Below are 13,789 nucleotides of genomic sequence, written 5' to 3'. Positions count from 1 at the left end.
GACTGACAAAACTATCGAGGAGAAAGAGCTCTTTGGTACGAGAGCAGTACCCATCTCCCCACTTGCGAAGCGCGAGCCCGGCGAGCCCGCTACCCGTAGTACCGTCGCGGCAGAGCAACACGGCAATCTCAGCGAAATCCGACATAACCACCGGAGGATCCTCCCAGTAAGTGGTCGATGGGATCTTGTACATTATGACGAGGTTGACGAGTGCGCCCCCGTTGACTATTGCCGGCGGGCGGTTGTGGTTGAGAATGTGCTCATAGTGGTGATCCACGGGCGAGATGCAGCTGGAGAACTAAAAGTTGGTAGGTGACTTGGCAAAGGAACCCCGGAGAGGCTGTCTCTGGCACGGCGGCTTCTATAAAAGGGACTCGCGGCGTGCGAAATGCTCCTCACTAATAAGGGTGAGGGGCCGGCCCCAGGCAAACAGCGACTGGTCATGAGTAGTATTTATAATCGCTCTTGTAGTCTTCAGAAGGCCTTCAGCCGCCCTTTGCCGTACATAAGGGGAATGTTGACATCGAAAATGCCCAGTAAAGCGTAGGCCATTTCTTCGCCCCCTAATGTTTGCCAACGGGACGCCCACGACATTCTTTTTGCCACACAAACATCAGCAAGATTGGCGCCCGGGAGGATGTCCTAGTCGATCCCGGTAATTACAGAGAGAAAGCCTTGAATCCCATCCTTAGTCGCAATTCGACGCGAGTCCTTAGCACAGAACTGCACCCAGGTTTCGGGGAGCAATAAATTCCTGCAGCGTCCACCCGCGGGTAGACCAACGGCATTGACGGATTGTCTAGGTATTGACTGTTGACCCTTTTGGTACATCGTAATCGGATAGGTAAGCGTAGCAGACGGTAGCGTTCTTGTTCCATCGAAACATGGCGTTGTGATGCAGCAACTAGATATCCAACATCCATGTTAATTCCAGTATTAATCGGCGGTAGCTCAAGAAATGGCGTACATGTCAACCCATGCCCAATCGAACCCGTCGTCAGACGCAGCTCGCTGGCCGAAATTCCTGATCTTCCGGTAGCCCTCCCATCTGCTCATGTCGCGACTATCCCTCGATTCCCAATCGGCAAAGCTAACCTCTTGTTTGCCCCACGTGTGGGGAAGAATGGCATACGGCAAAATATCGTCATCTGAAATGAAGTCCGTCATTTCCCAGCTCCGTGTGTTGAGGAGCCTCATGCTAGGCAAGCTGTGCGATACTGGCACCTGAGGGCGAGATGTCACGTTGGCCGGGAGGGAAAGGCCTGGCTTCTCTACAGTTAAGGACGAGCGAGTGCAACCAGGCTGAGCCAGCCACATCGAAGTGGCATTGTGCATATTCAGCCATGCACCATGCCAGCGTTGCTCTGGGGTCAGTCCGCCCAGCCTGCTGCTTTCGGCCCCCTTTTACACCTAGGCTGATTGGGAGGAATGTGAACATCCTACTAGACGACTGAGGGCCATCTTATTGGTTGTTGGTTGCTCTCAATGATGAACCTGGGGTTGAGAACAACTTAGGTAGGTAGTGTCCACCGCTCCCTCCATTTGTCTAAATCAGTTCTGTTCTATTTCGCTGCTCCAGCTATGGTTATGATACTAGAACTGTACGTAGCAGGTGATGACTAGTAGGTATGTACTCTTTCTTTCATGGATTTTGGTTTTTGGCCCAGGAGCGTCTGAAGCTGTACTGTCCTCTGCGTCTAGCTACATGTATCAATGATACCGATGGGTGTAACGCCTTAAATATCATAGACAGCCAAATAGAAGTCTACCTACATGTATAAATATCGGCGTAAAAATATGGAGGAAGAAAGCGCGGCTTTGACATTGATGGTGCCTGTCAAGTTTCCTCGGTAGCTATCTAGGGTCCCTATTAGTCTCATTAATCAATCTCACAGCTTTAAACTTTCCCAGAAGCCTAGCACAGTGACAAGTTTGTGCCAAATTTCAAAGTTTTTAACACTGGCGTCTCGTCTCAGAAGACCATGTGAAGCTTTCCTGCCCCTGCCCTTTGGCCCCTGTTCTCTTATCTTCAAGTCCGTGTTAACATGAACTCCTTTGAACCCGGACTTTACGGTCCACTTGTTCCTACCCTAGAGCTAGTCTAAGCCCTGCCATGTTACACTCCTAATACCTACCTATACACTGGCTGGTAACTCTATATAGATGTTCGTTGCATTTTCAAATCCGATATGGATGATTTGGGCACAAGTTGTCGTGGTCATGATACGATGGAGCTTCTTGCATCTCATTCTTCATTCCTCTTAGGATGGGATTAGCTGTTTCGACATTACCACCCAAGTTTGTGGGGGTTTATCCAAGGATACTAGCATACACGTAGTAACTTAGTTGGCTTAGAGCTTGCTATAGGAGATTCCAATTGCCCTATTCTACGCTCCCAGTTGGGCCATGGTAGTACCTTACTACTCCTGGATCGATGCGCCCGTGGTGGTTGTCTTGGAAGCCGTTGGTTGCAGTTCTCCATCAATGTTCAGACGACATCAAGGCTAATCCTGTACGTAGACATAGTTTGCGGGAATTAATGTATTTTTATGTCTTAGTGTGGCACGGGGCCTTGCTGAACACCCGAGCCGCAGCTTCTTTGCAGAGCTCATGAAGCTTGGCTGTTGGTCCCAACTCTTGACTCACCAAAGAGGATCAGCGGTTTTCCTCGGCCGCGTTGCTGGCATCCGTGTTTCAGGATTGTACTGAGGATACGAGATCGAGTGGTGGCTGTCCCGTTGGTGCCATCCTGTAAAGTTACATTTGACATTTTGTCTGCGGCTCATGTGTGAGTAGCCAGACCCCGGCGGCGTCGATATATAGGTCGGTGGGATCTATTATATACGAGGCTGAAAGCACAGATACTATTCAAGGGATGCTTCTCGCGGCACGATATCTATTTTCTGACCATGTGCAGCATGTACGAGTCCTACTGGGCTATCTAACAGATGAAATAAACTAGGGGCTATTTTGCATAAGAGACGGTGCAAGCTCTACAGTACTGTCTTAAGCCCAAGAGTGCCATATCCAACAACTCGGCTAGGAAGCTTCCCAGTAACGGTGCGTGTTCAGAAATTACCAGGCTCCAGGGATAATGTTACCGTCACACTCGGCCGTAGTCCCTAGCGATGGGCTCACCCCGAGAAACAAATCGATGGGAACAGCGGCAATGGTGGACACGATCATCTTGCCACAGCTGAACCCACCCTCTGCCCGGATGAAATGACCATAGTGCTCGATCGTCCCCATGGCAAGCTGGCTGTCAGAAAAGCCCACGATACATTCGAAGTAGCCGTCGCCTGAGCCTCCCTCGCTACTAGTGTCAACATTTCCCGTGAGCTTGCCAACCTTGATACCGCTGCGGCCGTCCTCAAACTCGCCACAGTGAGGACTAACGCATACGATGCGGTCCCAGTAGTGTCCCTCGCTTCAAATGGTGCTGCAGCCCCAGTCCAGAATTACCTTTGTACTAATCCAGCTAATAGCTCTAAGAAGGGTGCTGGCATAGTTCTGTACATTAGTATCAATAGTAACCTCGGAAATATAAGTCATTTATAGTAACGTAATTTTCGTCGATAAACTCTGATGCTATATAAATAATAGCCTTTGACCTTTGCAGATCGAATAATAGCTCGAGGTATATCCCAGGGTAAGGCCTAGAGTTTAGATTCATTGGGCTTAGGTATCATTACCGTATTTGTCCCAAGATATATCTTTCTGTACTCGAAGATCGATAAGAGCTGCGCGACTGAGCTGGCTGCCTGCAATGACAGTGACTTCTTCCTAGAGGAGCCGTCCGCGTGCGGAGATCATGTAATCACGTTTCGGTTCATGTATCAGACTTGGGACATTGCCTTCTTGGTAATACCGTCGTGATTTACCAGTACTATGAATGTACTACATATAGAGTCCTGCGTATTGACATGGTAATCGTAAATGCCACATTTCTTTGGAAGTAACCCTAACCTAGAGGTAAATGTAGCAAAGAGGATCTCCGCTGAGGGTATTAAGCAGGTCGCCGATGGTGCTGTCCTCGCCAAGGACTTCCATATAGATGGGGTCCTCCTTTGTAGCATTGCGGCTTGGGGGATTATTTAGAATGGTAATCGTCCCGGCAATGGTGTCGGCCTGGGACAGGTGAAGGGCCTGCCAGATCCAGTAGATGCGGTCTACCATGGTATGGTGGAGGTAGAAGGACGGATCGTTCAGCGACGAGTACAAGTCGGTTGCCTCGCCGCCAAGGGCGTGATGACCCGATGCGTGCAACCCCAGGAAACCATCCGAGAACCGTCCCTGCAACTCGTTCTGGAAGGAGAGGATGCTTTTTCCCGCGTCTCCTAGCGTCAAATTCCAAAGATTCGTTCCCGTCATCCAGGTGGACATGGCATACGAGTTGAGATCGCGACTGATGCAGCGGGGATTGTAGGCAAACCGGCCACCAGGATTCGGTTCCATGCCATCCATGTCGGGAAGCACAGGGCCGATGTTGATCTTGACGCTGAAGGGACGGTTAGTGACCGTAGATGGAAGATTGACATGGTTTGATGGAAGCAATAGGTTCTTACTCCTTCAGAGGCCCCTCTTTGATGCAGCCGCCGCCTTTGCCTGAGGGGATGTAGATAGTTCCTAGGCCTGTAAGCGTGCCATTATGCTCCAAGTACTCTCCATCTCCGCTGAGGCTGTACTCGCTTCCATCGAAGAGAGGGGCCTTGGTGAGGTCATCCTGGTACCTGAACCAGTTCCAGTACTAGAAGGCCAGTTGATTAATAAGAGGCTCAAGTGCTGGGGGATAATGGCGAGACTGACAGGTTGGTAGCCTTTATAGCCACACTCATCCCGAAGAGCCCTTTCGTAGGATCGGATGAAATACCGATGCCACGTCAGAAAGTTGCCCTTGGAGCTGTTAGAGCTGTTTCAAAAAATAGACACCAGAAACTTGATGCACTTACCGTACCGTGGATGCTCAGGGTCTGGTTGATATGGACCGCGACAAAGTCATCGTATCGTGTCCGAGCCCCAGGGACGATGGCCGGGTCGACCTTAGATGGCGAATCAAAAAGACACTGGACGGCTTTGATGTAGTCTTTCTTTTCACTGGGGCGTAGGGAATCCCTTTTTCGTGTCAAAATTTAGCATCTCTGATCCATGCCGCGGGAGAATAGGGCAATGGGGGAGGGGAGAACAGGGGTCGACTCACCAATCTTTGCGCACAGCAGCATTGGAGATGTTGCACTGTCCAGTGGAGCGTTTGGTTGCGGCGGCTTCCGCCTCACCAAGCGCCTCGATGGCTTGGTCATTGAGGCTCTGAAGAAGCTCCAGTGAATCCGCTTGACGCGTGGTATCGGCGCAGACCACAGGCGCCCAGACAGAGCTGGCCAATACAGCCAACAGGCTGATGGGACTTGACGCGCGCATTGTTGGCAGCACGGTGTGTTGAAAATTTTGCAATACGACAAATAAATTGCAGTGTCCACGACGGGTGTAAGCGGCACAGGAGGGTTATGCGGGCGACAGCTTATACTCGTAGAGACACCGTGAGTCTGTTACACACGCCGGTCGGAGGAGGGACCTACGACTCATTTGTGTGTGCTGATTCTTGTAGATAAATAAATACCTCAATAGTGACTAGGGTAAATAGAAGAATACGGTTGGTCCCGCTCTATGTAAGCTTATATTAACGGCGTAGAGACCCCTGAAGGACGGCATGGACGAATTCCCACATCGGGGGAAATATCAGAGTCCACGATAGATACGTGGTTCGATCGAACGCTTATGGCATTTGTTGGGACTGCCGTGTAACAGCGTTATTGCAGAAGCCAAGTCCATCCATCCTTACTTGTACGGCTATGTTAGCCTAAAGGCCCGGCCAAGACTAGTGCTGGGCCTTATTGGTCGTCTCAAAGCTCCGTAGGGGTTGGCCAACTTCTCGGCTGTTTCCCGCATCTTGGCAAGCGGTTCAACATCTTCGATACCCCTGGGCGCCCTCGACGGCCAAGTGGGAGGCATGGTTTCATCCATCTTACATACAAATGCCCTGGGGGGAAGCAGTTCATTATCTTATATTTCCGATTTTGAATATTCCATGCTCCCCCATTTCGAAAAGCCCACATTGGCAAATCATCTTCCATTGTCCTCTTGTAATATGCCATGCGCTCAAATCTCCATTTCGCATCCAGTTGCCCTTTATGTAACTTCATATCATGCACTGTGCCACCGAACCAACAAGTGGGGTATGGAATAAGGCACCTAGACCCTGTACCTGCACTGAGCTTGCAACAAATTTTGGCTGTTGGTTCTCGCAGTGTGCCGTTCCAGAACATGTTGGGCCCAATTATAACGTTTCAGGTTAAGAACAACCAACCGCAAGCCCGGGAAGTCGATATTTTACTTGCAAGGCTACTTACTGACCATGGAGAGTTGTGGTATAACATACAACGCCCAGTTCTTTCGCCACCCGTGTCCGAAGAAGATATGAGTTCATACTTACCAAGTTATGGTCACTTGATATCAGTAAAAAGGCCATAGTCCGTCTCTGTTGGTCGCAAAATGCTTATGTGAGCTAGCAGTCCCTTCTTTATCTCTTTATGCCTCCAAAATACCCAGTTCAAATGTCACCATGGATGCTAGCTATGACCCGCAACGGGCCAAAGAAACCAACACAGCCTGGCTTCTGGGGGTCATGGGCACGTTTTGCTTCCTAGCCATAACGGCAATATCTGCGCGCGCCTACACTCGATTCAAGTTCGCAAAGACAGCAGGCTGGGATGATTATCTTATGATTGCGTCGGGGGTACGACGCTACGTCACACTGGAGTCGGCTTGATACATGCTGATGGAGAGACAGGTTGCAACCCTAGGGGGTATGATCTGTTTCGCGATCCAAGCAAGGTACGGCCTTGGAAAGCATCGAGAGTTTATCTCTGACGACGACCATCGGACGTTTTCGAAAATTGGCTTTCTGCAGGGTCTCATTTCTGACACCGGAGCCATTGCGCTGCTCAAGATATCGATTGCTCTGTCGCTCCTGAGACTCAGCGCTGATGGGAAGCGCTGGTATTCAATCTTGCTATGGGGACTTATTGGTACGCCCACCCCGCTGCTCTTGACGACCTATCGTGGATCCTCTCTGATTTTCCCCTACAACCAGTGTTTGTCATTGCATATGTCATCGTGGCGTGGTGCAGCTGCATCTTTTACTGCAAACCAATCTCTGGCTTCTGGGACAAGCGAAACAATCCTAAATGTTACGATATCGAGTTATTCATCATGTTCGCCCTCCTGAATACAGGTCTGTTGTGAAGTCGAATTGCGACTTGCGATGATAGGGAGAACACCGCTGACAGTGCTTGCACAGCTTGCAATCTCGTTACCGACCTGGCTTTTGCCACTCTGCCTATCCCTCTCATATGGGTTCTACAGATGAAGCTGCGGGTGCGGTTATACTCGATTGGGATTCTGAGTCTTGGATATACGTGCGTGCGCCCATCAGTCGACTGTGCGGGGTTCCGAGGAGAGCCGTTGCTGACATATTATCATTCTGATCAGGGCCGTAGCCATGGGAGCCGTGAAGGCATTCTATCAGATCCAATTCGGCGGCTCGAAGGACGATCAATTGTACGTCCCTGCCTCGCGAGTTGAATTGCTTCATGTCTGACGTGTCATGGCGCACAACACAGCTTGCGGCCCATTCACTTCTGGGGATTGTAAGTGTTATAATATGCATCTAGCCGATAACCCCAGAAATTGCCACAAGTGACTGACATAGGCTTCTATTAAACCAAGTCTTGAGCTTAGCGTCGGAATCATCGCCGCCTGCATACCCACTCTCAGGCCACTTGTGGCCCCAATGCTCAAAGTCTCGGTCACGGACGGGGATAGTAAGAAGAAAGAACATGGCGCAAACACACACCCTCATGGAAATTACGCGCGAAATTCTCTGCGCTATGCTTGGAAAGGGGCCCCGGCGGGAGCTTTTGAGCTGGATGAGACGCCAAACCACGGCCACAAGGGTTTACAAAGGGGAGATATCCGAGCCAACCGTGAACTGAATTCAACGGCTGTGAAAAAGAGAAACAGCGAGACTGGGAGCGAGGAGATGATTTTGCAAGATTCCAGAGATATCATGCGGGAGACGGAGATGGAAGTTGAGCGATGATAAGACCGGTGATCGCCAATGAGTAGGGTCGGGGATTTCATAGTCCCCCAGGATATCCGAAATACCTATGATTGATTATACGGCAAGGATCAATTTCTAGTGAACTAGGCACACCAAAGAGCCTGGAGAGGTAGACCACATTCCCCATCTTGGCGAACCACGGAGCAAGACAGCAGCAGCCGGAGTCTTCAACGCCACACACCCCGTTCATAAATGGCCCGCGCCACGAACATTATGGGCTCTCATGGGACAATTACACTTGTAAATGGTTCTAAAATGGCTTATTCTCGTATGGCGCCTTGGAATTTGGGAGCACGGGGGCTATTCCGTTGCAGGCTCCCGCGGGTTAAAGGAGAGGGAGACAGGCAGCCCGCCAGGCATGGCAGTTCGTGAGTCTTCGTCTCATGATTTCGTCTCCCCAGAGCTCTCTCTACCCTCACAGTGAACTGAACGTCTGAAACCTGAATATCCGATACTATGACGAATATTGCATCGAACGGCGCTCCTCCGGCCAGGGCAGCCATGGCCGAAATTTGCTGAGAATGACCACCTAACGTGACTTTTTGCTACACCGCCAGTGATGAATAAGTTTGAATATATCGGCACTAGGTTCGTGTCGCCCGGAAACGTTGAATATTGAATAGCAAGGTTTGACTTGCTTCGCAGCAGTTACCAGTTGTTCCCTGAAGCATTCTTAACACTGACAGGAGGGTTCACCTAACACTACTTAGACTGAAAAGTGCTACCTATGAACCTAACACAGGACACCTTTGATTGACTCGGTTTTAGACTAACCTTCGCTAAACCAAGCCTTGATCGCTATTCAATGGCATTCCAACGGAGGGCCACAGTAGAGTCTCTAGTCATTCTTGGGAAGGACTACGGTTAGCTCTTAGTCGTTCCTATCTCCAAAGGATACATGTACCGAAGATTCCCTAATGGCGGTAATGGGCTGATGTGTCGTTGGCAATGTGTTGAATTCAGCGTTAGACTATAATATTTTAGGAATATCGATCGATCCTTATACACGGAAGGCTCAGTATCGTTGGGGAACTGGTTGTGCCATTATTTTGTGAGGTAGAATGTCATTTCAAGAAGCGCTGGGTACCACAGCTAGACATGGTCAACGCTGGCCGGGCATACATGTGCAAGCCCTGCAATAGTTACAATAGCAATACTTTCGGCGAGCTTTTCTGTTTCTTTCTATTTCCACTAGCTGGTGCAGTCCAGCTGCAGGTATCGACATGGCGCAGTCTCTGGGCCAGGCGAATGTGGCCTCAACATGGCCGCATATCCGTGTTGGCTCGCCCACAAGACAAAGTGTATTATTACCCTGCACTCACCATCGTGACGTGTCGGCCCATTATTTGGCCCGTGGTGGCTGTGTGGTATAAGAACCAATAGGTATGATTCTGCCTTGGGCACATTGGTCTCTTATGCTTTTAGCAGCTGGAGATAAGACCACTCGTGCGTCCAGCATCTGCCGCATCTGCACGATTTCCTCAGTGTCCTGACTTGTCACTCTGCTATTGGGCAAAACGTGACTGTGCGAGTACTTCTCGGTGAGTTCACGGATAAGTCCATCCCCCGAGTAATTAATGACAGACATTGATTGTTTTACCAGTAACAAACTATCATCGCTCGGCTGCCCCGCTCTCTTTCTGTTCCTCGTGAAATCCACTTACGAGTGTTCAATTGATCGCCTCAGAGGGCCTGAATAGTGATAGTCGGGCACGAGACATGCCCGATACCGACATGGAAGTTCAGAAGCTGAAGGACGTGTGGGATTTGTGCAAGTCCCACGATGACCAGAAGAATGGATTGATCGCTGTATTACAACCAACTCAATATGCTTGCAACCTGCTCCTCTCGCTCACAATCGCGTCTAGGATTTGTTCAAGCGGGTTCAAGACCTCTCTGAGAAGCTATCCGAGACCGAATTGGAGCTCCGTGACAAGCGAGACGTGGTCAAACTCAACCGTGATCGTCTTGGGGAGGCTGAGAAGCGGATCAAGGATCTGAATCATGAAAAGGTGAGATTCCACCCAGTAAATACTCACACAATGGTCATTACAGCTAACTTTGTAGGCTCGGCACGCTTTCGCTTTGGTTCTCATCGATGGCGACTGCATGCCTGTAAATTCCGCCCGAGTCAAACCCCCCACGCATATCATGTCTGGACTAACGCTGGAGCCAGTTTCAAGATGAACTCGTTAAGCAGGGCATGGATGGTGGGAAGAAGGCAGCGGGCCTTCTCAAGCAGGCTGTCGAGGAGAAGCTCAAGGCCACATCGGCCGCCTCGGTGCACCACCTACAAGTGATTGTTCGCGTGTATGCGAACATGAAGGGGCTGGACAAGACATACAAGGAATTGCAGATTTTGCCCGAGTTCACGACGATTGACGAGTTCGTGCGTGGATTCAACATGGGTTACTCCATGTGTGATTACGTTGACGCCGGCAACGGCAAGGAATGCTCAGATGAGAAAGTGAAAGGTCAGTCTCCGGTGAACAGTGAGTAGAAAGTTAGGGCTAATCATCGTATAGCAACATTTAAGCTTCATTTGGAGGATATTCATTGCCACAAGATCCTCTTTGGTGGCACGGCTGACAACGGATACGCTCGCATGCTCGAGCCATATCTTCAGAACGAGACAGACCGGGGTCGCATCATTCTCTTGGAAGGGCCTCCCTCCGCTCAAGAACTGGCCAAGATCAGGGACCGATTTGAAACGCTCTCGTTTGACAACATCTTCCGGACTCAAAAGCTCCCAGACACCAAGCGCAGAGTGTCGTTCCTCATGACGCCCCCCCGCACGCCCCCCGTGGATTACGCAGCCGCCGTTTCCAAAGCTCCAGGTGCAGGCCCCTCCGTACAATCCAACGCGCTCGTACATATACCCAGGGAGGCACCCTCTGGAAAGGTGTTGCGGAACGCTCAGGGACAGCGGGTGGACTCGCCCCTCAGTTACTCACAGTCTGACTATGTCAATATCAAGCCCCGCAAACTCTGCAACAGCTTCCACCTCCTAGGCAGGTGTGCATTCGTCGGGAGAAACGGGAGTTGCTCGCATAGGCATGGCGAGAGCTTGGGTCAGAAACAGACAGAAGCTCTGCGTGCTATTTCTCGCCAGTCGCCCTGCTCGTATGGGCTGAGCTGCTCTGATTCGGATTGTATCTTCGGCCATCGCTGCACTCGGCCCAACTGCGAGCCTTCAAGCTGCCGATTCGGCTTAGACATGCACCAGGTCGACATCAAGATTGTTGGATAATTTGGTTGAAAGTGTTTATCACATTTATTACTGTGGTCACTATTGTATTGTTGTTTTCAGTCTTTTAGTGCTCGAGGTTTCTGACTTGGTCTTATCATTTCGGTACGATGCATCTAGGGCTAGATGCTATGATAACGCGTCTGATAACGGATTATAAACATTGTCTAACTGTTTAATCTACTATGGAGCAGCAGTCAAAAACTGATAAGCTAGTGAAGACAGTAACTTTGCATATGGTGATTTGCTCGATGTTTCCAAGTGACCATGCCTGTCTTTTGTTGGCCTCGATATATCTTTTGCCCCCTCTCTCACCCACTTGTTGTCCTTCGGTCCATTGACGCTAACTCACTATAACTTCAAGGGTAATTTAAATAATTTTATAGCATTTTCTCTTGCTATAGCCACCTTCTGTGCCTCAGGCAGATCCACACCCTTCCACCAGTCTTGGGCCTCCTTTATCGTATCGTATGGATAATCTACCATCGTGTAAGTAAACCTCTGTCGTCCAATTCTTCAGGAATATCAAGGCCTTATTAGCGATAGGGGATTCAACACTTACCTATAGAGAACATACACCTACCAAAGCCGATCTCGCTGACGCAGAACTTCAGGCCCTGGGTCGAGTAAAAGCCGGACGTGGTGATGGAGACGTTATTCTTAAAGTAGTACCCATAGTCCTCCTTCGACGGCCGTGTTGAACGCTTTACGGGCTTGTTATACCAGTGGTTCGCCCTCCATAGGTTAAAGGGGATGCTTTGTAAGGAAAGGAAGGTCAGCTCGGCGCTGGAAGAAGACGATAACAAGAGCAGTGGGGGCATGGTTAGTATTCACCCTTCTCCAAGATGCCCTGCTACCACCTGAACCCGGGGATATAGGTCGAAGATGCCGCTCGAGACGAGCGCATAGATGTGGAAACTGAGGTCTAGGTGGAACTGCACCGCGGCGCCAAGCAAGTGCTTCCGGGGCCCGTACTGCGACTCGGGAGAAGCTAGGTCGCCGGATGTAGGGTACGAGGGGTGCATGTACACCGGCACGTCCAGCTCTTGCACCGTCTCCCAGAAGACGTGGTACTCGGGCGTGTCGAAGAACGTCTTCCCACGGCCTTGGGCACCCGTGCACTGGTAGTTGTTGAGGAGGGCTCCGAACATGCCCAGCTCCTTCACAGCTCGCCTCAGCTCGGCGGCCGCCTCGGCGCCGCTGTGCATTGACAGCGCTGCCAGGCCACCGAACCTTTCCGGGTTCCTCTGTACTTCGCTGGCGAGCCAGTCATTTGACCTTTTAGCCATCGCCTGGGCCTTGGTCGGGTCAGTCACCCCCTGGCACCCTGGGGCCGTGAGGGAGAGCAGCATGTACTCAACACCCTCGGCATCCATCTGGCGGAGACGTTCGTCGTGGATGTCAGCAAGCTTCTGGCCGAGGGCGTGGTGCGTGGAACCCGCCGTGGCGCTGGCGCCGGGAGAGTACATAGAGGCTACATCGGCGAGAAATTCAAGGTCATTCGGGTTGACGACGGCCTCCTCGACCACGATAGTTCCCTTGGGGACTGCCATGATGAAGGGTTGATGATTTGTTCTACCACGTTCGTGGGTTGGTATTATGAGGGAAAATGCTGTCGGGGCTAGATGTGAGGATGGTTACTGTGATTGCTCCAAGGTGCCATCTTCCTCCGTGCCACTTCTTAAGTACAATCAAGTAAGGTGCTCCGGGCACCGTCTTCCCCCTCGTCCTCCATTCATCCCTAGATACAAGTGCCGATGTCCAACCCGAAGAGCAAGCTTAGCATCTCCAGTAAAAGAGGGGTTCTGGATAATAAACATATGCCGGGGGAGCCAGCATAACAACATGGTCGGCTTGAAGAGGCCTGGAAAGCATATTAGCAGAATACGGCGGAGGCCGCGGCAGGCGGAGAAACTAGGCATTTAAGTAACATAAATACTAATTACGCATTTGTACCCCGCCCCCCATGATCGGTGACCAGCTTCATGGAACCGATACTTGGTATTGCTCAGAAAATCCGGCGGTTACGGAGTTCGTGGTCGGTCATCTGCCAGCCAAAGGAGCGGTCTCCGCGTTCCACTGCGGTCTCCGCATCTGCGTGTCTCCAGTTTGTGTCAACCTTGGCCCTCTCTTAGCTGACCCACATATCCTGTCATGTTACGACGTAGACAGCCATCCTCAGCTCCACGCCCCTGGCGACTAGGATTCCCCGCGTTCCAAGGCGTCTTATCACATGGGACAGGGATGGGGTCTATCTTAGCATCCCCGTGGGGTAGATGTAAGGTCCTGAGCCGTCGTAATGAAGCCATCGTCAAGATGCGACGCGTGGTGTAGATGAACAGAACTCTTGTAGAAAGCTCGTGCGT

The 13,789-nt window shown here is 50.8% G+C and overlaps 3 protein-coding genes across 3 annotated transcripts; 1 reads left to right on the top strand and 2 right to left on the bottom strand.

Moving 5' to 3' along the window:
* Positions 1-3,966: 3,966 nt before the first annotated feature.
* On the bottom strand, positions 3,967-5,415 carry ACO1O0_003523 (tyrosinase family protein; the record flags this gene model as incomplete). Its single annotated transcript, XM_083192974.1, has 4 exons — positions 3,967-4,498; positions 4,566-4,747; positions 4,950-5,094; positions 5,198-5,415. The coding sequence occupies 4 exons, from the start codon at positions 5,413-5,415 to the stop codon at positions 3,967-3,969; spliced, it is 1,077 nt and encodes a 358-aa protein (XP_083052031.1).
* A 4,480-nt stretch (positions 5,416-9,895) lies between these two features.
* ACO1O0_003522 (uncharacterized protein) lies at positions 9,896-11,310 on the top strand (the record flags this gene model as incomplete). Its single annotated transcript, XM_083192973.1, has 5 exons — positions 9,896-9,985; positions 10,045-10,188; positions 10,353-10,650; positions 10,702-11,191; positions 11,259-11,310. The coding sequence occupies 5 exons, from the start codon at positions 9,896-9,898 to the stop codon at positions 11,308-11,310; spliced, it is 1,074 nt and encodes a 357-aa protein (XP_083052030.1).
* Positions 11,311-11,774: 464 nt separating this feature from the next.
* On the bottom strand, positions 11,775-12,976 carry ACO1O0_003521 (amidohydrolase family protein; the record flags this gene model as incomplete). The annotated part of the gene is made up of 3 exons (XM_083192972.1): positions 11,775-11,902; positions 12,007-12,209; positions 12,258-12,976. The coding sequence occupies 3 exons, from the start codon at positions 12,974-12,976 to the stop codon at positions 11,775-11,777; spliced, it is 1,050 nt and encodes a 349-aa protein (XP_083052029.1).
* Positions 12,977-13,789: the final 813 nt, after the last annotated feature.

Source organism: Amphichorda felina (genome assembly GCF_050947745.1).
Source record: "Amphichorda felina strain 45539 chromosome Unknown scaffold_3, whole genome shotgun sequence".
Classification (NCBI taxonomy): Eukaryota; Fungi; Ascomycota; class Sordariomycetes; order Hypocreales; family Bionectriaceae; genus Amphichorda; species Amphichorda felina.
Note: the sequence above shows the minus strand (reverse complement) of the source record. Positions and strands in the feature narration are given on the sequence as shown.